Source organism: Mercenaria mercenaria, chromosome 12, assembly GCF_021730395.1.
Source record: "Mercenaria mercenaria strain notata chromosome 12, MADL_Memer_1, whole genome shotgun sequence".
In the NCBI taxonomy this organism is placed as follows: Eukaryota; Metazoa; Mollusca; class Bivalvia; order Venerida; family Veneridae; genus Mercenaria; species Mercenaria mercenaria.
In genome coordinates, this window is record NC_069372.1 from 52,425,990 (window position 1) to 52,453,901 (window position 27,912).

Consider the following 27,912-nt stretch of genomic DNA (forward strand, 5'->3'; position numbering starts at 1 on the left):
TTACGCCATTTGCAAACGGAATGGCAGCCGTGGCGAGGTGCCCGATGTATCACTGAAATATTCACGAATCTACTTGTGTTCGGGAGTTTTAGGTGTTTAAATTGAAGTAAAGGTTTGCAAGGTATTATGAGCTACCTTTGTATATATAATTTTATCGTGTATTTTTATCTTAGCATGTCAAAATTGCTGAAATATTTTGTGTGGAATGAAGATGTGATTAAAATGGCGGTTTATACACAAACATTAAATCACAAATTAGGTGTTCTATCAATACGCATATGTGTGCTGTAAAATATTTTATTCTCTTCAATAACCAAAACCGTGTTAAACAGTCAATCCTTCTACACGATCATTAGTGAAACAAAATGTTGCAAATGCAGAAATTACCTCCCCTATATATCAAGGGAAGTAATTACTACATTTGTTACTTGATAGCAGTTTCTTTTGGATCCTCATACTGAGCTCTTCTTTCACCATTTTAGGTTCTACACTTTGCTCTAGAGAACAGCTGCCTGTAGACAAACCATATAGGGCTACGGTAATCATGAATACTGGAAATAGAAATTTAGGTATCAAGTCAACTCGTCTCCTAGCTAAAATATTTCAGCTCGGAGATGTTTATATGTTGTTACGGATCTCTGAGCTGAAACAAATTCTGTACTGAAACCTAACCAGGAATCGTGCCAGAAATCTGTCACTCTATATTTTCATCAAATGAAATGAAATGGACTCGTCTTTTACTTTAAAATATCTCTAACCCATTTTTCTTTTGATCTGGCACAGGGATCGAATTTAGCGGTGGCTAACTCGCGAAATTCTAATAAGAATAAAAAAATGCGAGTAGAAAATCACGGCCCTCAATTTTTTCACGATCACGTTCGAAAATTGGGGAATTTGCTCAAACTGATAATCACGTGACTGCTTGTAGACGCTTGTCGCTTTATACAAAAGTAATTATCGGATATCTAAGTAAGCGTCTATGCAATATTTGTTGTCATTTTAGTCTGTAATTTGCAAAGTTCTGTGGAAATGGAGAGGAAACTCTTCAACTCGTCCCCCTTTTGGTCAATTCGTCCCCCTTTTGGTAATTTTGTCCCCCTAAATATTTGAGGCATTTTTGCTTTTTATACGCCCGTTTGAAAAACGGGATGTATTATGGGAACGCCCCTGGCGGGCGGGCGGCGTCCACAGACTTTGTCCGGAGCATATCTTCTACATGCATGGAGGGATTTTGATGAAACTTGGCACAGTTGTTCACCATCATGAGACGGAGTGTCATGCGCAAGAATCAGGTTCCTAGGTCTAAGGTCAAGGTCACACTTAGAGGTCAAAGGTCAAATTCAAGAATGACTTTGTCCGGGGCATATCTTCTTCATGCATGGAGGGATTTTGATGAAAGTTGGCACAATTGTTCATCATCGTGAGAAGGAGTGTCATGCGCAAGAACCAGGTCACTAGGTCTAAGGTCAAGGTCACACTTAGAGGTCAAAGGATACAAGAATGAAAACTTTGTCCGGAGCATTTCTTCTTCACGCATAGAGGGATTTTGATATAACTTGGCACAAATGTTCACCACCACGAGGCGGAGTGTCATGCGCAAGAACCAGGTCCCTAGGTCTAAGGTCAAGGTCACACATAGAGGTCAAAGGATACAAGAATGAAAACTTTGTCCGGAGCATTTCTTCTTCATGCATAGAGGGATTTTGATATAACTTGGCACAAATGTTCACCACCACAAGATGGAGTGTAATGCGCAAGAACCAGGTCCCTAGGTCTAAGGTCAAGGTCACACTTAGAGGTCAAAGGATACAAGAATGAAAACCTTGTCCGGAGCATTTCTTCTTCATGCATAGAGGGATTTTGATATAACTTGGCACAAATGTTCACCACCACGAGACGGAGTGTCATGCGCAAGAACCAGGTCTCTAGGTCTAAGGTCAAGGTCACACTTAGAGGCCAAAGGTCAGATACAAGAATGACTTTGTCCGAAGCCTTTCTTCTTCATGCATGGAGGGATTTTGATGTAACTTGACACAATTATACACCATCATGAGACAAAGTGTCATGCGCAGTTCCCTTCTTTAGAATTACTTCCCTTTGTTGTTACTATATTATAAAAAACTTATATTGTAACTTTTTCATTACTAGTCGTAGGGAAAAATCGAGACCACTTTTCTGTAGTACAACATGCATGCTACATCCAATTTTGAGGTGTCAATTTTTTTTTTTTTTTTTTTTTTTTTAAGATTAACTTCCCTTAGTTGTTACTATAAATAACTTATATTGTAACTTTTTTATAATTGACCGTAGGGAAAAACCAAGACCACTTTTCTCTGGTACAACATAGATGTCACTTTCCAATTTTAGGTGTATTTTAAGGTATCTCTACCTGGTAAGGAGTTTTTTTGTGGACTTAGAAAAACAAAAGACTTACAATGATTACTAAACAACCACAAAATTAAAATTCCATTTGCAAATACAGGTGCTAGAGTAAAGAAATTTGCTGTGACCGGCATATATTGTGACATTCTGGCACTCTTGTTTATGCTTTCTTTGACTTTGAAAACTGATATTTAAAATCATCGGGAGTTTTGAAAGAGATAATTGGAAATGGTTAACTTGAAATAATTATGTCGGATGAAATAATAAAAGAAATATACTGAAAATATAAGACAAGTAACTGAAATAAAGTAACAAATAAATACAATGCCTTTAGTAATAAAAATATAATAATTAAATTTTTAAAAATCATAGTAAGAAAAGAGAGAGCAATAAATCCTTATCCCTAGTCATAATAAAAGAAAGTTTTAATTAGAAATACAATAAAAAAAATAAATAAACAACTGTTTTCTGTCACATATGTATTACTAAAGATAACCAACATGCTTTATATTCATTTTTGTCATTAAAATACAAAAAAAACCAACTTCAAAATACACACAAAATACTTGAAACTCCATATCAGGTAGCCCTTGTTCATCGGGAAATTCACGCCCGATGCATTACTTATCTTACACCTACTGTCACAATCTGCGAACAATTAAACGTTTAATCATACCCGGAGGCAATTGTAAACATGTGCATGCGAGATTTTAGACTGATCCAATATGATCATAGTCGCTGATCCGTAATGTTCAAAACAATTTGCAAACCAGTCTTAAAATCACGTCATTTTACCGCCACGTGCCAAAGTGTACTTTAGTTTTCACTGGCGTCAATATTCATGGAGTGGTCAGAGGATGCGGCAGTTTAGTGCTTACACAGAGTTTATGCTTTTCAATTTAAATACTTGCCACAACATCCAAAAACATCGGCAATGATTAAGAAAAACCGGCGAGTTCGTAGGGACTATAGCGAATTTCGGACAAATATAAATTTGGATAAGTAATAAGTGGGTATAAGCATTTTTCCAGAATTCTTCTGATATTTTTTTCACTGCGTCCTATACACGAGTGCCACCTATATTCGGCCGATTACGGTAGGTCACCAGGTCAAATCAAAGAATAAGCTTGTTTACTCTCAGGAGGCCACGTTTTTTGGTCCAGTCTTAATGAAAATTGATCAGAATATTTGAATAAAATTACTAGGTAATACCCCAGTCACACATACAGCGCGGATAGCTACGTCTAGCTACAGATAGAAACGTAGTAATCTGTATCGAGCCGTACCTGAGCCATACGGATTACTACTCTAAGGTACGGCTCGGGTACGGATCGATACGGATTACTACGTTTCTATCCGTGGCTAGACGTAGCTATCCGCGCTGTATGTGTGACTGTGGTTTTTAACATGTTCTTATTATGTGTTAGTCAGGTGAGCAACCTAGGGCCATCTTTGCCCTCTTGTTCACATATATTTATAATATTAACTGTTCTATTTAATGATATAATCTCAAGATAAAAATCTTGTTAGTGGTATTCCCATAATGCAGGGTTAGAATTTAACAGTTTTTTTGCACCAGCAAATTTTTGTGAGTACAAAAAAATGTACTCGCAATTTATCAACTTTAGTCGCAGTTTTGTGAAGAAACTGAATATACAAATCTATAATAATCACATGTGCTATACTGGCAAATACTGTGTTTTTACATTTCCATAGTACGATCTCTATGTACGATTTTCATAACAAGGCTTTGTCCTCCATAACACTACCGGTCATGTGTAGTACTAAACAAATAGGGTGCATTGTGCATACAGGTAGTTACCGTTTGCATAATCAAAATCTGCAAACAGTTCACACACTATGTAAAAACGTCAATTCATTGGTGCATACTGTGTGAAACATCATCATTAAATGCCTATTTACAGCAGATCGAAACTGAAAGTTAAAGAAATTAAAGCAGTTGTTATTTCTACTTGAGATTTTGCACTCGCAATTTTGCGAGTTTGGACAAAAGTCATTAGCATTTTTCAAAATGTACTCTCATTTTGCGTGTATGTGAGCTTAAATTTGAACCCTGATAATGATGAATAAAGACCTGTAGTCTATTACTTGGTTAAAGTTTAGAAAAAGTTTTGTTTTTAGCTCACCTGACATATAGTGGCAGGGTGAGCTTTTATGATCGCCCTTCGTCCGTCGTCAGTCCGTCATCCATTCACAATTTCTTGTGAACACGAGAGAGAGAGAGAGAGATCACATTTTGCAATTGATTTTAATCAAATTTGCACACAACTTGTATTGGCATAATATCTCGCTTCCTTTTGAAAATTGGCCAGATCCCATCGTGGGTTCCAAAGTTGTGGCCCCTTAAAGGGCCAAAATTTGTTCTTTTGGCTTGTGTACACAATATAGACCACATTTTGCAATTGATTTTAATCAGACTTGCACACAACTTGTATTGGCATAATATGTTGGTTTCTTTTGAAAACTGGGTTTCATAGATATGGTCCCTTAAATGGCCAAAATTCCTATTTTGGCTTTTGCAGCCACATAGTGACTTCATTTATGGTTTGATTTGATACAAACTTGCAAGATATCTTTATCAACAATAGGTCTTGCATTCCATGATGAATCCATAAGATCCAGTCATAGGTTCCAGAGTTAAGACCTCGAAATGACCCCTGAAAGAGCCAAAATTTATTAATTTTTACCTTGTGAACACAATAGAAGTGACATTTTACATTTGATTTTAACCACACTTACACACAACTTAAGTCACAATAAGATCTCGGTTCCTTTTGAAAAACGGCCAGATTCTACATCGGTTCTAGAGTTACTGTCCCTCAAAGGGGCAAAATCTTCTATTTTGGCCCTTTCAGTCATATAGAGGTTTCATTTATGCTTTGATTTGATACAAACTTGCACAGAATGATTATCTTGATGATCCCTAGGCAAAGATCGAAACTGGGTCATATGGGGTCAAAAACTAGGTCACCATGTCAAATCAAAGGAAAAGTTTAACACCCTAGAGGCCACATTTATGACCCTATCTTCATGAAACTTGGTCAGAATATTTATCTTGAGGATTCATATGCCAAATTCAAAAATGGGTCATATAGGGTAAAAAACTAGGTCACCTGGTGAGATAAAAGGAAAAGCTTGTTAACACTGTAGAAGCCACATTTATGACCCTATCTTCATGAAACCTGGTCAGAATGTTTATCTTGCCAGCTTCAGTACTGGGTCATGTGGGTTTAAAAACTAGATAACCTGATGAAATCAAAGGAAAAGCTTGTTAACACTCTAGAGACCACATTTTTTACCCTATCTTCATAAAACTTGGCAAGAATGTTTATCTTGATGTTTGAAACTGGGTCATGTGGGGTCAAAAACTAGGTCACCCACTCAAATCAAAGGAACCCTTATGGCACAGACCTTGCATATATTGCATGTAGCATATTTAACAGGTGAGCAATATAGGGTCATCTTGTTTAAGTTAAATGTATCTAGTTCTAAAAGAATGGTATTCACGTAAGTATTGCTACTTTCAAATCAAAGATTCCAGAGCTGTTTATGGTTGAAAAAAGTCCTTTTTCTCGTAAATTTCTGTGAAAATCCTGCCCCCACCCACATTCCCTCTAATGAGGGCCTAAATTCCATTCCCCTACAGTGAAGGAAGGCCTTTAGCTACGTAACTTTTTATGTTTACTTGCAGATGGAGGACTACTACACTATCCAGACACCAGGTCACCACAGCACTATGTTTGCAGAGCTACATGTGTTGCAGAAACAAGGTGTCATGTGTGACGTCATTCTGGCAGCTGAAGATGGGGAGGTCATGGCACATAAGGTAGAATTGTTTCTTGAAATATGTGTTCAATACTAGATACCACAACTGCTAATCATTCTATAAAAGTCATCAGGTGTACCACAATCTTTCAATAGTCTTAGCTATGAGTTGTTAAAATGTTGGTTCTGTGATTCTATGTGAATAAGGCTGCCACATTCACAGAATTATGTCTCCCCCTACATATTGTTTTTGCCCTGTCCGTCCGTCCATACGTCACACTTCATTTCCGATCAATAACTGGAGAACCATTTGATCTAGAACCTTCAAACTTAATAGGATGGTAGGGCTGCTGGAGTAGACAACCCCTGTTGTTTTTGGGGTCACTCCATCAAAGGTCAAGGTCACAGGGGCCTGAACATTGAAAACCATTTCTGGTCAATAACTTGAGAACCACTTGGCCCAGAATGTTGAAACGTCATAGGATGATTGATCATGCAGAGTAGATGACTCCTATTGATTTTGGGGTCACTCTGTTAAAGGTCAAGGTCACAGAGGCCTGAATATTGAAAACCATTTCCGATCAATAACTTGAAAACCACTTGACCCAGAATGTTAAAACTTAATAGGATGATTGGACATGCAGTGTAAATGACCCCAATTAATTTTGGGGTCACTCTATTAAAGGGGCCTGAACATGGAAAACTGTTTCTGGTCAGTAATTTGAGAACCACTTGATCCAGAATGTTGAAACTTCATAGGATGATTTGTCATGCAAAGTAGATGACCCCTGTCTCCCCCTACATATTGTTTTTGCCCTGTCCGTCCGTCCATACGTCACACTTCATTTCCGATCAATAACTGGAGAACCATTTGACCTAGAACCTTCAAACTTTATAGGATGGTAGGGCTGCTGGAGTAGACAACCCCTATTGTTTTTGGGGTCACTCCATCAAAGGTCAAGGTCACAGGGGCCTGAACATGGAAAACTGTTTCTGGTCAGTAACTTGAAAAACACTTGACCCAGAATGTTGAAACTTCATACATGTAGTATGATTGGTCATGCTAAGTAGATGACCACTATCAATTTTGGGGTCACTCTGTTAAAGGTCAAGGTCACAGGGTCTGAACATAGAAAACTGTTTCCAATCAGTAACTTGAGAACCACTTGACCCAGAATGTTAAAACTTCATAGGATGATTGGACATGCAGAGTAAATGACCCCAATTAATTTCGGGGTAACTCTGTTATTGGTCAAGGTCACAGGGGCCTGAACATGAAAAACTGTTTCGGTCAGTAACTAGAGAACCACTTGATCCAGAATGTTGAAACTTCATAGGATGATTGGACATACAGAGTAGATGACCTCTATAGATTTTGGGGTCAGTCTATTAAAGGTCAAGGTTACAGTAGACAGAAAATGAAATTCCATTTCTGGTCAATAACATGAGAACCATTTGACCTAGAACCTTAAGACTTCATAGGGTGATAGGACTTAACAAAGTAGATGCATGGCCCATATTGTTTTTGGGGTCACTCCATCAAAGGTCAAGGTCACAGGAGGCTGAACATGGAAAACTCTTTCCAATCAATAACTTGAGAACCACTTGACCCAGAATGATGAAACTTAACAGGGTGATTGGACATGCCGAGTAGATGACCCCTATTGATTTTGGGGTCACTTGATCAAAGGTCAAAGTCATAGGAGCCTGAACAATAACTTGAGAACCACTAGGCCCAGAATATTGAAACTTAGTGGGATGACTGGACATGCCATGTAGATGATCCCTATTGCAACCAACCATCAGTGTCTCTTTGACTTTCGCTCCTGTCACCTATTGACTTCTTGCCTATACGACTATGCACACAGGGAGACATGCGCTTTTTTACAAAAGCATCTTCTAGTTTTGTAAGCGTTTACCTGATATTTTAAACACAAAATGATACTGTTACAACAATCGTCTGTTATTTCCTTAATCAAGAATTTAGATTCTAGTGTTTTTCTCCCCCTTCTAAACCTGAGGCCCACAATTGTAAATTTATTTTTTTTTTCACACAAAGACAGGAAAAAATACACAAATACAGTGAAGTTTTCACATATTCTGTTTTTGATGTTTCAGTAACATACTACATTTTGCATAGTTCTTGCAGTTAGTTTTGAAATGGAACAAAAATTTTAATCAAATCAGATGTAGCTCTAAACAAAGCTTCTTTGCACAGTTTAGTGTCCTCCCAATAACAGGATTTATCAAATTACAAATCAATCAAGCTTGAAAAAAATGAAGGCTTACTGTTCACTTTGAATTGAGACTTTTTGAAGGAAGTAGAATATGGAATTGGGCAGAAAAGTACTGCTTGTCATTAGAAGTCTAACAATATGGTAATTTCTTTGATTTTAGGTTGTGTTGATGGCTGCCAGCAAGTATTTCAGGGATAAGTTATCCCCAGTGATGGGTCCAACAGCTTCCAAAATCTGTCTGAAAGGTATCTCTGTTGTGGAGTTAGCAAACCTTGTCAAGTATATATACACTGGTAAACTGTTGGTTGCTAAGGAAACCATGGATATCACTTTAGAGATTTCAGAAATTCTTGAGTTGCAAGGAGTGATACAAGGTTATAAAGAGATAATATCCTATGAGCAAATGAAAGATAACCCAGGAAATGCTGCAGCTTTAAAATCCGAACCCCTCTCTCTTCCTGCTGCAGTTCCACCAGGCATAAGCAGTAAAAGCTTTGGTGAAACTTCAGCAATACAGAGCACAAATGTACATTTACCAAAGACTTCTGATCAAGCCACTATTGGTCAAGGACAGCCTGCTGTGAGTAATGTTCTCAAAATTTCTTCAACCTATTCAGGTACTCAGTCTGTTGCTTCTGATGGAACTACAGTCACCTCGACAAGTATGGTGCCAGAACCAGACTCAAATCAGAGTTCTAAGGTTGTAGTAACTGAACAATGCGAAGATGGCACCTCTGTTACATACCACCTAGACAACAATGGAGATGCAGCTGATGTTAATATCTCACAGTCTACTTCTAACGACTTTAACTTTGACGCCCTATATGACCAGCAGTATATGGATGTTTCTGCTGGGTCCAGAACTCCGGCAAAGAATCCTGGAGTGAACAGCCCACAGAACAATGTCACACCTCCAAAGCTTCAGCAGATGGCCCCTCTTCCAACAGATAGTCAAAAGATAGCAGAAGAAAGAGCTCAACATCAAGATTTACTTGCAGTTGCCATAGAAACACTTTCAGATGTACCACACTTGAAGCATCATCCTCATCAGACCCAGCCAGAAATTGACAGGGCCATCTCAAGTATTTCAGGGAGTGAGCCAACACAGATTATTCCACAAAATATGACTGGACTAAAGCCTGAAGATGATTTAGAAGATTTTGAAAATGGTAAAACTAATACAAAAACTGTTACAATGAGTGCAGGGTCTGTCAACAATGAACTAGGTGGAAAGACCGATGTGTATACTGTAGCTCTTGATCCAGCATCAGTTAAAACACCTCTTAAGATGGCCAGACCAAAGAGAACAAAAACAGCAAAAGAAAAGGAAGCTGAAGAAAAAGCAAAGAAGTATAGACAGAAGAAAGCTGAATTAATAGCTGGTGTTACTAAGGATCTTAAGTTGGGTTCAGTTAATTATATAGAACCTCGACGGGGAAAACGGCAAAAGACCTCGGCATTAAAGCAGGATTTTCAGTATGAGAGCCTCTCTAAAACTAAAAAGAAGAATTTCAGTCCGAGGATCTTACTTATTCCAAAAAATTCTGAAAACGATCATATATCAGGTATAGATAAGAAGGATGAGGCATATGGTGAAAATACAAAGGTAACACCAAAAGTAGTTAAAGTTCCAAAAGAAGAGAAAGTAGGTACATCAGGTGATGATTTTGGGCAGGTTGTTAACTTTGATAGTGAAAGTGAAGATGAGGATGATGTTGATGGAATGATTGTTAATGACATGGTATCTGCTTTTAATGATGGTGAATGTGAAAGTAAAGAAACCAAAAATTGGAAAGGAAATGTTGATAAGACTAAAGCAGATACGTCCAAAGTTGATCTTTCTGAGCCTAAACAAAGTCGGATAGAAAAAGATAAAGTGAATACTGAAAAAGGAAAAGAGCTAGAAACAAGTAACAAGAAAGAAATAGAACTGAGTGACAAAGAAGAGAACAATAAAAAAGAAAGGAATTTAAAAACTAAGAGTATCAATAATGTATCTGATGTTGAAAAGAATATGGGCATAAAAGAAGATGAAGAGAAGGCTAATCAAGTACCAAATGAAAATGAAGAAGCAGAAAGAATATTATCAGACAAAAAGAATGAGAGAGAAGAATTTGCTGAAGATGTTAACGATGAAAAGGAGCTGCTAGATGACTTGCATGTCCAGAATATTGATGAGGCAACAGCAGAGAAGATGAGGTCAAGTGCAACCAAAAGGAAAACCAGAACACCCAGAAAATTACCTTTATCAGATGAAGAGAAAGGGAATGATAGTGGCTCGGACAGACATGATAATATACCAGTGGTAAGAACTAGAAGAAGCAGTAGGAGTTTAAATCTTGATAAGGAGAAGGAACAAAAAACTGTTAAAACTGATACAGAAAAGAATGTTGGCAGTGAGGCTAAAAATAAGAAGAGGTCTAAAACTAATCTTGATGAAGCAGATATTAAATGCAATGATAAAGATTTACCTAAAACAGGCAGTAGCTGTATGAGGTCTGAGAAGGAAAAGGAAAATAAATCTGATAAAACTGAAACTTGTTCAGAAAGGGACTTCAGTGATGATAATGTAGCTACAAATAAGAAGAAACCAACATCTGACTTTGATGGAGTGAACATTGATTGTAGGGATAAAGATGTATCTAAACCAACAGAGATCAAAATAATAGCCCAGTGTAAAGTTGATGAGAAAGCGCTTGGTGAAGCTGAAAAACAAATTCATGATAGTGAATCGAAGAAAATAATCATTGTCCCAAAGAATTACCAACCTGAAATCAGACTGAAAAAGCGAACAACTGAAGAAATGCTACAGCTAGCCAAGGAAATACCAGTTAGCCAGGGTAAGGTTCCATCAGAGATAGAACTTGAAATGGAGGCTTATGAAACTGGAGAAGGTGATGATGATGATGATTATGGTGACATCTCTGCAGATGATGGAAATAAAGATCCTGTTGAAAATGCAAATGGTGAAAACAAAAATAAAGAAAAGAAAACCATTGAAGTTGCTGGCAAAAGAAAGAACGAAGAGTCGGTAAAGTCACCTGCAGGAAAGAAAAGAAAAATTGCCTCCAAAGTTAGTAGTAGCAGTCAAATTAATGAAAGTGGTGAAGATCACTCTGAAAATGAAACTTTAGATGACAGCCCTGCCACCAACAGTATAGGAAAAAGAAATATATTTGACATAATGAAGGACAAAGACAAAAGTCCAACAAAGACGGTAGGTCCCGGTAAAAGTGCTGGAAGTTCAAACAGAAAAACTGGTTCAAGCAGTATTCTGGAAACTGAGAGGAAAGGAACAGAGAAAAATATAGAGATAGACAAAAAGAAAGGTGGAAAAGCTATTAGTGAGAAAGAAAAAGGAGCCAACAGTAAACCAGATGATGAAACAAATGAAAAGGGAGACAGTAGTAAAACAGATTATATAGTAAAGGCTGAAAAAGAGAAGGAAGGCATCAGCGAAACAAGTATTGGAGTGAAAGCTATAAAAAGAAAGAGTGGAGCCTGCGGGGTAAAAGCTTCAAAAGAGAAAGGGGATAGTGGTAAAACTGATGTTAAAGTAAAATCTGTGAAAGGAAAAGAGAAGGGAAACAGTGCTAAATCTGTTGTTGGAGAAGCTTTTGAAATGAGAGAGGAGGCAACCAGTACTGAATATGCAGCTGAGGATGAGGAATCCGATTGGACAGATGATGAAACTGAAGAACTTGGGGATTCTATGGTATACGTTTGTTCAGAGGATGTAAGTTCATTAGCTAGATTAGTGCTATATAGCTTACTTTAGTTACAATATATTTATGTTACCTGAATTAGTAAAATATCAACAGTCTGGTTACAAATTGAATGGCTAAAACATCTTTGTCTTACATTGAATGTGTGGAAAGTACATCTATAGACTTCTGACTTATGAATCATACTGCTCATGCCCAGTCTTAAGGAATGTGTTCAAAATTATACTCTCACCAGGATTTGAACCAGTTAAATGGGCCTAAGCAGTCAGACTCTTTGTTTTTGCATTACTGCACAGTATCTCCCAAACCCCTTGAAGGATTTTCATCAAACTTGGATCAAATGATCACCTCATCAAGGCAATGTGCAGAACTCGTGAGTCAGCCATGTTGGCTCAAGGTCAAGGTCACACCTCGGGGTCAAAGGTTTGAACCTTCCATTTTGTGTCCGCTCTGTATCTCCTAATCCCCTTGAAGGATTCATATGAAACTTGGGTCAAATGATCACCCATCAAGGCAATGTGCAGAACACATGAGTCAGCCATGTTGGCTCAAGGTCAAGGTCACAACTCAAGGTCAAAGGTTTTAGCCTTCCATTTCGTGTCCGCTCTATATCTCCAAAATCCCTTGAAGGAATTTTATAAAACTTAGGTCAAATGATCACCTCATCAAGACGATGTGCAGAACTTTTAAGTCAGCCATGCCGGCTCAAGGTCAAGGTCACAACTTAGGGTCAAAGGTTTTAGCCTTCTAATTTGTGTCCACTCTGTTTCTCCTAAACACCTTGAAGGATTTTCATCAAACTTGGGTCAAATGTTCACCTCATCAAGAACTCATGAGTCAGCCATGTCAACTCAAGGTCAAGGTCACAACTCAAGGTCAGAGGTTCGAGCTATGTATCTCCTAAACCCCTTGAAGGATTTTCATGAAACTTTGGTGAAATAATCAACTCATCAAGACGATTTGCAGAATTCATGAGTCAGCCATGTCAGTTCAAGGTCAAGGTCACAGCTCAAGGTCAAAGGTTTACCTTTTCACTATCCATAACAGTGGCGGTAGATTTAGGTGTAATATATCATGGTTCAGAGCTCAGATACTCAGGAATGCTCATTGGAATATTTTGATAAATATTATGCTTCACTTCATTTACCCGAAAAGTAATGAAGTGGAAATCATGGGGCAATTTTACGTCATAATGTTGTCTTGCTGATCTGTGCATCAACTGTTGTTTATCACAAAATATACAGAGCTTGACCTTCTTTCATGTTAGAATATTTGTTTTACCTTATTTGATAGCCTGTCAGATGTAGTATTTTTCTAGAAAAAAAAAACAACTGTAAAATACTGACTGTAATCTTGAGAATAATCTCTGTTATCTGACAAATACTAGTAGCTTAAACTTTTAGAAGGACCATTTCAACAAAACATAGCACAAATTAATTGGTCATTTACATGGTTTCTACTACAAGTTTGATGTAACTTTGTACATAGTTCTTCTTTGTGTTGTTTTCAGAACTGCCTATTTTCATCAAAGAGTTTAAACAGTCTGCGCCGACACCAGTCCATGTTCCATGACTTTCCAATTACTGATGTAAGTATTACCCTATCTGATATCCTAAAAAGGTTGCATCAGAACAGTCAAAGGAAAACATGTAGTAAATTCTTTCTTGAGGAGGAGACATACAGCTGGCTTACAGTCAGTTGGTGGTTCTACTCATGCCTGACATAATGCTGGGTTTTCCTTTCATCAAAAGAGGGAGTCTCCATATGACCTGTAATCAGGCTGGCAAGAAAATAAACCCGCAAAAAGTAGGGTACTTCCTATTGAAATGAAGAGCGAAATAATACGTGATTAAAGTTATCAGTATGGTTGCTAATTTCTCTAACATTCTTGGAAAAGATTAAATTATGTTAGCATAAAATTTAATGGTTTCGACAGTTGGCTGTTTGTAAATACATGTAACAGGAAAATGTTATAAATCGGAATTATATTTCTTTATTTGGATTTTCGCCAATTGACACAACCACAAAATGTTTAAGATAAGTCCCCCACTAATGATTTCACCAAATACTTCCTAAAAATAATTGCTTTATTTGATGCTCACTCCATCTCTGTCTGTTATAATTACATGTTTAGGCTGTGGAGCAAACAGAATCAAGTCTTGATGGGGAAACATCAGCCCAATCAGGTAAGTTCTTCCACATGCGAAGCGTAATCCGAAAATTTTAATTTACTCTTAAAAAAACAACACAGCAAGGAACAGTGAAAATAGAATAAACAAAATCGATGTCCCAGAAATAAAAGGTAAATGAAAAACAGTTCTTTTGAGAAAAATAAAACGGAATTTTTGTTTGTTTGATTTACAAACTTCTCACCAAAATTATATCTGTTTTTTCAACCTCGTAAAGCTTTTAAATTCTTGGGGAAAATATATTAAGAGTATTTGTAATATATTTGCAAACATACTGTTTTCTAAATTTCATTGTTAATAAGCACTTATTAAATTTTGAAGGTACTGAAGCTACTCCATATTGTTTTGACTGTGGGAAAACTTTCAAGACAACTAAGATTATGAAAAAACATGTGGAATACACGCACTCAGGTAATGATCATATCTCCAGATACAAAGTATTTTGAGGCTTTATTGGATTTTACACAGTCATGTCTGTCAGTGCATCTCTCTGTCCATCATGTTCACTCCATATTTTTATGCCCCCCTTCGAAGAAAGTGGAGTATATTGTTTTGCAGATGTCGGTTGGTCGGTCTGTAGACCAATTGATTTCTGGATGATAACTCAAACATGTTTGGGCCTAGGATCATAAAAGTTGATAGGGAGGTTGGTCATGACTAGCAGATGACCCCTATTGATTTTTAGATCAGTTGCTCAAAGGTCAAGGTCATAGCGACCCTTAACACTTTAAACAATTTCCGGATGATAACTCAAGAACGCTTGGGCCTAGGATCATGAAAGTTGATAGGGAGGTTGGTCATGACCAGCAGAGGACCCCTTTTGATTTTGAGGTCAGTTGCTCAAAGGGCAAGATCAGAGTGACCCTGAACACTTTAAACGGTTTCTGGATGATAACTCAAGAACGCTTGGGTCTAGGATCATGAAAGTTGATAGGGAAGTTGGCCATGAGCAGCTGATGACCTCTATTGATTTTGAGATCAGTAGGTCATAGGTCAAGGTCACAGTGACCTGGAACAGTTAATCGGTTTCCAGATGATAACTCGAGATTGCTTGGACCTAGGATGATGCAAGTTAATAGGGAGGATGTCATGACTAGCAGATGACCCCTATTGATTTTGAGGTCAATAGGTCAAAGGTCAAGGACACAGTGACCCGAAACAAACAGTTTTCTGACTAAACTTGAGAATAATTGTGCCTAGGATCACGAAACATAATGGGGATGTTGATCATGACCAGCAGATGACCCCTATTGATTTTGAGGACAGTAGGTCAGGTCAAGGTCACAGTGACCTGGAACAGTTAAGCGGTTTCTGGATGATTTTTCTTTTCCTTGTGCAATTACTGAATGCATCAGGGGGTGGGGGGGGGGGGGGGGTGCATTTGGTATTCTGCAAGCTCTTGTCATAACTGCAGGGAAGATTTTCATAAAACTTGCATCAGTTATTAATCTCGTCACAACCAATGTCACAAGGTTTAATAGCTAACTGTGCATTTGTTCCATGTCAGTTGTAGCATTTTCATTACACTAGCATCAAATATTAACCTCGTCAAGACGATGTGCAGAGCACAAAACCCAGCTTGGTTTAAGGTCAGATTCACACTTGGAGGTAGGGTTGGACACCAGTACCCAGTATCGGTCCAGTACCGAATAATCACTTCAAAAAGTACCGGTATATACCGTTTCGAAAAGTACTGGTTCCAATTCTGATATTTCCAGAAAAATAAAAAAAATTCTAACCAAATCTGCGGCAAAATGAAGCAGAAAATAAGCAAATATCGTAATAATGTGATCGGCATTGTTTACTGAGACACTGCTCTGTGTTGCCTCCTTTGAATTAACATGGAGAGCTAGCCTCGCACCTGACCTTGCGATTATTTTTGTACATTAAATATTACTTGAAAAACTCGTTGTTTTTTTTTCCGTCATTTTAAACTATGTAACCAATACATAATTGCAAAATATACATCTCTTTGTTCTTTGTTATATTCTGTCAAAACAGATATAAGAAAAGATAAAATAAAAGAGTTACGAAACTAAGCTGTAACCTAGGTAAACAAGTCATCGGTTTTCGCGAACCATAAGAAATGTGTTATTGTTGGTTGTTTTAAGTGTTTTGAAGGTTAATGTTCAATTTAGAATGTGTTGAAAAAGTGTTGCACTTTCAAAACATTACTAGTCAACCTGGTCGAAGATTTTTCATTAGTGACAATGAGTCCGACTTGTTAAAGGGGTTGTTTTGAAACAAAATAGTGTTCAATTTAACAGTTCTAGTCGGTGCTGAGCTTATAAAACATAACTACTAGATTTAAATTTCGTAATGAGCATCGTATCTACTCTATTTTCTTATTTTGTAAAATGTGTTTATTTCTTTTACTCTTTCATAGTTCTAATAATTACTGCATTCCATTAACAGTCTTAAAATGTTTATACCTCACAGCAAATGTTCCCATATAAACTACTTAAATAGGTGTATCTAATACTGAAAAAAATCATTGCTGATGTGACATACTACAAAGAATAGTATTGGTATCAGAGTTAAAAATACCATATTGTTTTGTTGGTATCAGTATCGGACTGGTTTGTCTTTAAAGATATCCAACCCTACTTGGAGGGCAGAGGTCAGATAGCGTAACTTCATATCCACTTCATATCCACATTATATATCTTCTTAATGGCTTCTTAAGATTTTCAGAAAACTAGCATCAAATATTTCCTTCATCAAGAAAACATGCAGAGAGCGTAATTTAGGTCACTTGGGTCAAGGTCACAGGGGTAAAAAGTCAGCTCAAATTTGTGTTCGCTCCATATCTTCTAAACCACTGGAGTGAATTTTATAAAACTGGCTTCAATTCTTAACCTTGTTAAGATGACATGCAGAGTACACAATCAAGTTCAAAAGTTCCAAGGTCAAAGTCACAGAGGTCAAACCTGAAATAGCTCAAGTTGTGTCCGCTACCTATGCTCTTAACCACTTGATGGTATTTCATACAACTTACATCAGTTCAAGGTCATGATCACAACATTAAACTTATCCTGTATCAAGTGGCTTATAGGGATATTAATCACTTTTTGTGATAGTTCCAGTTCATATTAGTTAGTAAAATAGTAATTTAATATGGGCTAATGTGTTTCTGATATTCATCATTTTATAAAATGGTATTTTGAGGATATTTATTTGTTTACTTATAATATGTAATCTTCTTTCATCTAATAGGCTTCCAAAATAGAAATACTACTTTCTAGGCTAACAAGATGATTTCACATATTGTGAGAATACTATGTACAGGAGATGAAATAAAACTCATCTTGCACAAAAAACAAACAGATAGTGCTTTTCCACTACAAAAAGACAAAATTACTCACACTTCTGGTTTTGTTTAATGTTACCTACTGGAAGTCCCAAATACAGACTAAAGCACAAATGATCAAGTACCAGTAAGCAGAAACGAAATGTCCCAAAAATGTATCTGCATATGATAGAATGCTTGGATCTAGGATCATGAAAGTAAATAGGGAGATTGGTCATCACAAGCAGGATGACCCCTATTGATTTTGAGATCAGTATGTCAAAGGTCAAGGTCATAGTGATCTGGAACAGCTAAACGGTTTCCAGATGATACCTCAAGAATGCTTGGGCCTAGGATCATGAAAGTTGATAGGAAGGTTGGTCATCACCAGCAGATGACCCTATTCATTTTGAGGTCAGTAGGTCAAAGATCAAGGTCACAAGACCCGGAACAGTTAAGCTGTTTCTGGATGATAACTCAAGAATGCTTGGGCCTAGGATCATGAAAGTTGATAGGGAGGTTGGTCATCGCATGACCCCTATTGATTTTGAGGTAAGTATGTCAAAGGTCAAGGTCACAGTAACCCTGAACAGTTAAACGGTTTCTGGATGATAACTCAAGAACGCTTGGGCCTAGGATCATGAAAGTTGATAGGGAGGTTGGTCATCACCAGCAGATGACCCTATTCATTTTGAGGTCAGTAGGTCAAAGATCAAGGTCACAAGACCCGGAACAGTTAAGCTGTTTCTGGATGATAACTCAAGAATGCTTGGGCCCAGGATCATGAAAGTTGATAGGGAGGTTGGTCATCGCATGACCCCTATTGATTTTGAGATCAGTAGGTCAAAGGTCAAGGTCACAGTGATCAGGAACAATAAAACGGTTTCCGGACGATAACTCAAGAACGCTTGGCCTAGGATCAGGAAAATTGATAGAGAGGTTGATCATGACCAGCAGATGACCCGTAATGATTTTGAAGTCATTAGGACAAAGGTCAAGGTTACAGTGACCCAGAACAGTTTCCAGATGATTACTTGAGAACGCTTAGGCTTGATAAGGAGATTGGTCATGACCAGTAGATGACCCTGTAGATTTTTAGGTCATTAGACCAGAGGTCAAGGTCACATTGACCCGGAACAGTTAAACCCTTTCCTGACGATAACTTGAGAACGCTTGGGCCTAGGATCTCAAAACTTAATAGGGAGGTTGATCTTGACCAGCAGATGACCCCTCTAGATTTTGAGGTCAGTAGGTCAAAGGTCAGGGGGGTCACATTGAACCAGAACAGTAGAATCTTTGTTTACAGTGAGCAAATAATTTCTGTTCCTTGTGCAATTACTGAATGTATCAAGGGGGGCATTTCGTGTTCTACGAGCTCTTGTCCACTTCTATCTCAGTAATTCACTGGAAAGCATGAAATAAAAAGTTGAATTATTCCAGTTTATTTATACCAGATCAGATATGGAAAACTTGTATCTTGGAAAGGGCAATTTATTTTGTCAAATAAACGTGTTCTTTTTCTTTTACAGACAAGAAAAAGCTGAACTGTGGACATTGTGACTTTGAAACACCATTTAAGTCAAGCATGACCACCCATTTAAAGCTCAAACACTCTCTGAAGAAGGTATGGAATGATTCTAACATTTTGTTTGCAGAAAGAAAAATGAAAAAAGTTTTCATGTCATTGGAAAATACTTGGAAATCATGTTTTTAGCTCCCCTTAGCACAGAGAGTTATGGTAACTGAGCTGTTGTGATTGATCAGGAGTGATAAAGCTGTAAAAATTCACAATAAAGAATTTACTTTAAGAAAATTTAGGGAAAAAATACTAGATTAAATCTTGATAGATTAACGGATTTCAGTTCTATTATTGAAATGTAAGATGAAAAAAAGATACTGCATAAAGAAGATTTTTTATTTAGATTGTAGCAATGGACAGAGCTTAAACATTTGCCTTGTAGAATTGTCTTTTGGTCTTCTACCAAAGTTATTCAAATCATGTCCCTTGGAGTAAAATTGGACCTGCTCAAGGGTTCATTTGTTTTACATAGACTTATGTCAGAAATTCTTTTCAAAACTTAGATATTTGGCATTGTTTAGCAGTCATCTGCCAAATTTGTTCAAATTATGCCTTTGGAGTCAAAATTGGCCCCTCCTGGAGATTCACTTGTTTGACATAATATGTAGAAAAAAAACTTTAAAAAAATCTTGTCTAAAGCCATGGAGTTTAGATATTTGGCTTGAACCTCTTCCAAGTTTGTTTAAATTATGCCACTGGGGTCAAATTGACCCTTCCCATGGGGTTACATGTCTTCTTTTCTAAAACCTTAAAGCTTAAAGCTTTAGACACTTGGCATATAGCTTTGTGTAGAGGTCTTCTGCTAAGAAATTATGTACCGGTACTCATTTGAGTGATATAGGGCCTTCCTGGCTCCATTGTTTTTGCAGGCTCACTAAATAAAAAGATCAAGTTGCATTTTCAATATGAAATGTATAACTTGCCAAGTGTAAGTAAACTGAAATTGCATGTTTTTGATCATAAATAGATTCTTATTGTAGATTACCAAAAACAAGATAAGTATATTGGGAAAACATCAATGGTATTGTTATAAGTACTTGTCACCAGTTGAATAAGCACACAAAAGAGGCGTGTATTTGAATGTTAACTTCCATTAATGACCTTTGACTAATTGCACATCAACGACCATGATTTTTCAAAGAAAGAACAGTGATAAAGATTGTTGATTAAAAAAACAGAACATTGGTCCAAAGTTCATAAGATCTCAACTTACTTTTGAAATTTTCACTTTCATTTCGTGAGTATGCAAGCTTCAGTTTGAACCCTGTTCTTTGGCAGACAATGAAGTAATTCCTTTATTACAGAAAATATCGGTCAGGATATGTTAATGTTCCATGATGTAATGTATATTTGTAATTTAATGTTAAAAATTGTAAAATATATCTTTCAGGCAATGTTTATGTGCAAGTACTGCTCGTATGGGACACCACTTACTGGAAATCTACGAAAGCACCTGTATAGTTCACATGGATTAATCATTATAACAAAGCAACATCGAAAGTCCCCAGAATATGAACAGTTTGAGGAGGGTACAATAGTAACTAAAGATGGTCAGATCTTCGACCCTGAAACAATGGAGTTACCAAAGGCCCCTAAAAAGAAATCTGTAAAGGTTAAACAGGAAATTGATGATAATGACACCCCAGAAGGCAACATTAACACAGAAGGTAAAAAACGAGCAAGAATATCTTTGTGCAAACTTCCAGTGGATGATTTTCTTAAAGAAATGATGAAAAGACATGAGCAATATCTGAACAAGCCCGAGCCGAAATATTCTTTTATGAGTTTTAGTCTTGCCAAGGCAACAGAATATCCTTCGTTCCCGCAAGCATCTCCCCAGGTTAGAAATACAAGAGCAAACAAAATTTATAACATGAAAAAATTAAAACCAACTTTTACAGACCAACATGCTGAGCAAAATGCTGGTACCTACGGTATTGGGAATCTCCATGGGATGTATCAAGCTGGGGCAAGTGTTCCCCAGGTTGCTAGTGAAGTTGAAGTAGAACTTGACAACCAGCCAGAGGTTGTGGTAGAAAATGTTGAAGGTGATGCATCTACCACTGTTCTTACTATAAGCGAACAGAAAGGCATGGATGGGTCTGAAATGATCATTATCAATCAGAATGGAAAACAGACTGTGGTTAGGTCAAAAGATTTTTATGATACACTTAAAGCCACAGGTCACGATACCAATCAAACGCTTGGAGTTATATCGGCACTTTTGCAAGCTGGAGAACAGATTGAGATCAGAGAACAAGAAGAAGTTGTTGAAATACAGAATATCTGAAGCACCTTTCTTACAGAAAAAGTAAACTAGGAACTCAAAGAAAAATATTTATAGTAAGAAAACATCAAGACTTTTGAGTTACAGAGTAACAATATGTCTATAATAATTTGCAACAATTGTAATCAAAGTTATCGGTTTAAATCTACATATAGCTGGCATTAATAATGTTAGTGTTTTATAAATACCTGTACATTTATGTCATATTTTAACACTGCTGTTGATAGATAGATGTTAAGGTACAAATTTAGAAAGTATTAGCTGATTTCTAGATATAAAAGCATTGATTTGTCATTTCAGTGTTAGGTTACATTTACCCCATACTTTATGATTTTAATCCTAAATTATGAAAAACAAAAATGTTTACAATAATTGCCAAGTAGCTTTTGACTATATCTGGTATGAAAGTAGGATAAAAGGGGTTATTACTGTCATCGTACGAGTATAGGTTGTACCTTTTTTACCGAGATTCTGGTCAGGAAGGACCAATGTGACCTATACATTTTTTCCCTGACTTAAAAAATTAAGATCTTTGTTTACGCCACATACCTTTACATTGAAGAGTAACTACCTATGATTCGGGCATAGGTAAAAAACGGTATCGGGACCCAGCGAATTTTGTATAAAATGTTAAATGAAGAGCTCCTGCAAAAGCTTTAAAGAAATGCTGTTTTTCATTAAAATATTTTTTACAACGCTTTTCTATAACTCCTTATTAAGTTTTTAGCAAAACCTGCGTAAAACTTTCCCAAGTTGGTGTTTTCACACATTTTGCATGTACACCGAACCAACCGTAATTACAAGTTGCCACAACACAAGTCGATAATTGGGAGATGTTTAAGGTGATGAGATCGAAAAGGTGTTTATAAGTTTGAGATAGTTTTGACATAACTTTAAATGTCAATTTAGTAGTATCTCACCTCGTGATTTAAACATGTCGTTTTCACAATTTTGGTAAAATTACAGGTGCCGCAACAATGGCTGACCAATGCCGGGAAAATCGCATTTCCCTGCAAATTTACATGTTTACTGCTTCTTATACACGAATGCTACCTTTACTTGTACGATGACAGTATTCGGTCAACAATTTGGTGGAAATCGGATCTTTTAGGAGTAAAGAAGTTAAGTAAATCTCGGAAGAAAGAAGTGCATTCAAATCAAATGATCTATGAAAGTCTGTAAAAAGTCATTTTATTACAGTTCATATTTCGAAAAAATAGCTAACAAGTCTTAAGAAAACCATAGGGAACTATATTACAGTAGAAATACCAGTTTTATTGCTAGTTTTAGCAACAATTTGTTTACAAAACTTACACATGTTGCACAGTAAAACCTAGAGTCAAAGACGTAACGGAGTTGCTGATTGGCTTAATACAATCTGATGTAACAGATCATTTGATTTGCCAAGCACCTAAAGTAGGTGGAGTTTTAAGTAAGCCATTGGTATGTAAGTGGTGTGTATTAAAGTTCTTTTGACAGGATTGCAAATTGTCAACAGCCTATAATCATTAGTGAATTTGGATTTAAAAAAAAAATCAGGCAACTTGTTTTAGCATGATGTTAGATTTGATCAAAGTTGTGAGTTCCAAAGCAACCAATTCCCTCAGTTTACCACCTAGCTTGAGCTTCTTTTGAATTCTGCAACATTTCTCATTAAACAGATGGAATACAAAACTTCGTCTTTGTCCTCAAAAATCTATAGTTTGTTAATGGCTTTGAAAAGGGTTGTCCTGTTTAGTGTTATCCTTTTATATTGTACACAAAAAGTAGAAGTTTTCAAAGGCTTTGTTAATTTGTCGTATTATTATTTTAGACTGAAAAAACGTTATTCAAAACTAGTTATCTTTCTTAAAATGTCAAATGCTGTAGCAGTTTTATAAAGGGTACATTGTTATGCTGTAGAAAATATTGGTCAGTGTCTGAGTGAGAGTGTCATTTCAAGTTGCTTCTGTTAAGTCTATAGAGAGGTTGATTTAGGTATGGTAACGAGTATATTAAGGATTTCATTCTACGTTTTGATAAGTATCTAAGGTGACAACATTAAGAACATTGAAATTTAAAACCAGTTTAGTTTAATGGCACTTTAGTTTCAATACGAAATGCAAAATGTGTAGGTTTAGATTTAGCAAAAAGTTTAATGAATCTTTTTCTAGCAGTAGTTTATTACTTATTATAGAGGTTATTACCTTAAGGCGGTTCTGCACGTTCAGATCAGAAACTTTTCTAAAATATAGAATTTGATTAAACCGTGATTTTTCAAAACTTCAGAATATACTTAATAATAGTTAATATAGAAAAGAAAGAGTTGTGTGCTTGATTTTTTTGCTAAACTGATTTGAAAATTAAGGATCTCAAGCAAAATTTCATGATGGGAGTCTGTGGGAAAATCACAATTTTGGTGGCACTTTTGCAAATAGAATTTTTTTCTACAATGTAGATTTTAATGAAATCTCTGTCATAACTAAACATATTGACTATAATATGAAGAGATAGAATATATATGTCCATGTGTTTGTTTTTGAGATACTTGTTCTTAATTAAGGAGATCTGCAAGTTTCAAGCTGATTTTATGACATAATTTGGATTTGTTTGTTTGTTTTGGTTTTAACGCTGTTTTTCAACAGTATTTTAGTTATCTAATGGAGGGCAGTAACCTAACCAGTGTTCCTGGATTCTGTACCAGTACAAACCTGTTCTCCGCAAGTAACTGCCAACTTCCCAACATGAATCAGAGATGGAGGACAAATGATTTCAGACAGGTCTGTTATCAAATCATCACGGAGAACATACGCCTCGCCCAGGGCTTGAACTTATGACCCTGTGATCCGTAGATCTGTGCTCTCCCTACTGAGCTAAGCGGGCGGGCTTTACATAATTTGGTAATTATTTAATGTGTCAAACTTTCCATTATCAGATTTAATCTTTAGAACAATAAAAACATTGCCAGTTTAATAAATTCAGTCACACATTGCCATTAATTAATAAAATAATTTTTGTGTCTGTATGCCGGGTCCAAGCTTTATTCTATGTTATCCAAATTAATAACAATACTCCATTACTTTCTGTGTATCAAACATGCAGAACTACCTTAAGGCTTGAAATTTCAGTCATTGCATTATTTTGCAAAATGAAGATTAGGTATGGTATAGACATTGGTAAAGAATTGGCACACTGTCACTGGTACAACAAGCAACTTCTGTAATGATCCATTTGTTATTTATGTTAAGATTTTTAACTAGCACTAAATTAAAATGGCTGTATATTTATGCAAAAAATATGTACGTAGTTCTGTTTTCCAGTAAGATATGGATTACATTTGGTAACATGCAATACATGATGAGCATTACAAAAGCTAGTGTAGAATACAGAATCACTGTCTTGTTGATACAGATTTTTTTTCTGATTTTTTCTCTATTTCTTGATAACTTTAACCCTTAGCCTGCTAAATTTCTAAAATGGACTGGTCAGTCATTCAATTTGGGCCATACCACTTATTATTCAAAGGGGTGTTCACTGAAAATCTACTGACTGAATAGCTAACAGTGCAGACCATGATCAGCCTGCAAGCTAAAGGTTAATTTTATGTGTAGGTAGCTTCAGTATAATAATTGTAAATATTTACAGTCTGAATTATATATATTGACTTCAGTTTTATTCCAATTTGTACATTATCTTCTGACTGGAAGTATGTTATTTCTGAGGTCACAACACTCGATTGGCTGCACTTTTCTACTAGTAACACATTAGCTAGACATAGTACTAGAGATCAGTCAATGACACAAATTATAATCCTTCCCTGTATTAACCTGTACACCTATATGGCAATAGTTAATAGGAAGAACGAAGTAACTGTATGGATAAAAACTTAGTGATAGGTCATTTCATTGTAAATGCTGAAGAGTTTTTTCTTGTTAGAGTTTTTTTTGTGATCGCGCGGTGTCCGTCGTCCGTCCGTGCGTGCGTCCGTCCGTAAACTTTTGCTTGTGACCACTCTAGAGGTCACATTTTTCATGGGATCTTTATGAAAGTTGGTCAGAATGTTCATCTTGATGATATCTAGGTCAAGTTCGAAACTGGGTCACGTGCCTTCAAAAACTAGGTCAGTAGGTCTAAAAATAGAAAAACCTTGTGACCTCTCTAGAGGCCATATATTTCACAAGATCTTCATGAAAATTGGTCAGAATGTTCACCTTGATGATATCTAGGTCAAGTTCGAAACTGGGTCACATGCCTTCAAAAACTAGGTCAGTAGGTCAAATAATAGAAAAACCTTGTGACCTTTCTAGAGGCCATATTTTTCATGGGATCTGTATGAAAATCAGTCTGAATGTTCATCTTGATGATATCTAGGTCAGTTTCGAAAGTGGGTCACGTGCCTTCAAAAACTAGGTCAGCAGGCCAAATAATAGAAAAACCTTGTGACCTCTCTAAAGGCCATATTTTTCATTGGATCTGTATGAAAGTTGGTCTGAATGTTCATCTTGATGATATCTAGGTCAGGTTTGAAACAGGGACATGTACGGTCAAAAACTAGGTCAGTAGATTTAAAAATAGAAAAACCTTGTGACCTCTCTAGAGGCCATACTTTTGAATGGATCTCCATAAAAATTGGTCAGAATGTTCACCTTGATGATATCTAGGTTAAGTTTGAAACTGGGTCACGTGCCTTAAAAAACTAGGTCAGTAGGTCAAATAATAAAAAAAATCTTGTGACCTCTCTAGTGGCCATACTTTTCATGGGATCTGTATGAAAGTTGGTCTGAATGTTCATTTTGATGATATCTAGGTCAGGTTTGAAAGTGGGTCAACTGCGGTCAAAAACTAGGTCAGTAGGTCTAAAATTATTAAAATCTTTTGACCTCTCTAGAGGCCATATTTTTCAATGGATCTTCATGAAAATTGATTTGAATGTTCACCTTGATGATATCTAGGTCAGTTTCGAAACTGGGTCACGTGCGGTCAAGAACTAGGCCAGTAGGTATAAAAATAGAAAAACCTTGTGACCTCTTTGGAGGCCATATTTTTCATGAGATCTTCATGAAAATTAGTGAGAATGTTCACCTTGATGATATCTAGGTAAAATTCAAAACAGGGTCACCTTCGAAAACTAGGTCAATAGGTCAAATAATAGAAAAACCTTGTTACCTCTCTAGAGACCATATTTTTCAATGGATTTTCTTGAAAATTGGTCAGAATGTATATCTTGATAATATCTAGGTCAAGTTCAAAACTGGGTCACATGAGCTCAAAAACTAGGTCACTATGTCAAATAATAGAAAAAACGACGTCATACTCAAAACTGGGTCATGTGGGAAGAGGTGAGCGATTCAGGACCATCATGGTCCTCTTGTTTTTATATACGATGTGTGATATGGTAGAAATAATATTATATCTAAATTTCATTTACCAGTCATAAGTGAACTCCGTATCAAATGTGATCTTTGACCAAAGCATTCTCTAGTTATTTGGCAAAACAAGTTCTACTGTTCTGGGTCAGTGTGACCTTGACCTACTGACCTCAACATCAATAGGGGCAATCTGCTGGTCATGATCAACCTCCCTATTAAGTTTCATGATCCTAGGCCCAAGCTTTCTCAAGTTAACGTCTGGAAACAGTTCAATTGTTCTAGGTCATTGTGACCTTGACCTTTGGCCTACTGACCTAAACATCAATAGGGGGTCATCTGCTGGTCATGACAAACCTCCCTATCACCCTTCCTGATCCTAGACCCAAGTGTTCTCAAGTTATTGTCCAGAAACGGTTTAATTGTTTCAGGTCACTGTGACCTTGACCTTTGACATACTGACCTCAAAGTCAATAGGGGTCAGGGGTCATCTGCTGGTCATGACAAACCTCCCTATCAACTTCCATGATCCAAGCAAGTTATCATCCGGAGACCAACATCTGCAAAACAATATACCCCCCTTTCTTCGGGGGGTTGGGGCATAATAAAATAAGATAAAAATTGTAGATTAAGTAATTTCAATTTTGGTATGAAATACATGTACATGGTTATGTTGAACATATACCGAAACCCTTTCCTCGAAATTAAAATGTCCATGTATTTCATACCAAGATAGAAATAACTATTAAAATCACAATTCATCATTTAAATACAACCATATAATTATTATGAAGTGTAGAAGACAAAGAACTTGTACAATATTATAATATTTTAGTGAATCATTATAAATATTACATTGTAGAATTAAATGTAGAAATTGTTCATATAGATGTTGTTATTGTGTTTATTATGTATCTTAAATTGTTTATTAAATGTTCTTAAAGTAGACAGTCTTTTTTGTTGAACTGGTTTAGTTTCTTATAGGTTAAACATACTTTAATTTGATTGTGATGAAAGCTTGAATCTTATTTATATCACTTCTCAATCCACTACCTGGAAAAATCAGACCTAGTGGCATATGAGGTACTCTGGT

The 27,912-nt window shown here is 36.5% G+C and overlaps 1 protein-coding gene across 2 annotated transcripts; it reads left to right on the top strand.

Annotated features, from left to right (window-relative positions):
- LOC123535118 (uncharacterized) lies at nt 1-27,765 on the top strand. 2 transcript variants are annotated; one of them, XM_045317663.2, is made up of 8 exons: nt 1-121; nt 6,095-6,229; nt 8,566-12,141; nt 13,641-13,718; nt 14,265-14,316; nt 14,641-14,730; nt 19,138-19,232; nt 20,578-27,765. In XM_045317663.2, exons 2-8 carry the CDS (start codon nt 6,095-6,097, stop codon nt 21,475-21,477), a joined length of 4,926 nt encoding a protein of 1,641 aa, XP_045173598.2. In that variant the 5' UTR covers nt 1-121; the 3' UTR covers nt 21,478-27,765. The 2 variants fall into 2 exon arrangements, with proteins under 2 accessions (XP_045173598.2, XP_045173599.2); XM_045317664.2 differs by lacking the exon at nt 14,641-14,730.
- The last annotated feature ends 147 nt before the right edge of the window (nt 27,766-27,912 follow it).

Bases quoted from the DNA above. Each gene is read 5' to 3' on its own strand.
- LOC123535118 (XM_045317663.2), top strand. From the start codon at position 6,095: ATGGAGGACTACTACACTATCCAGACACCAGGTCACCACAGCACTATG. The intron at 6,230-8,565 runs GTAGAATTGTTT...CTTTGATTTTAG, and splicing joins GGGAGGTCATGGCACATAAG to GTTGTGTTGATGGCTGCCAG. The intron at 14,317-14,640 runs GTAAGTTCTTCC...TAAATTTTGAAG, and splicing joins GGAAACATCAGCCCAATCAG to GTACTGAAGCTACTCCATAT.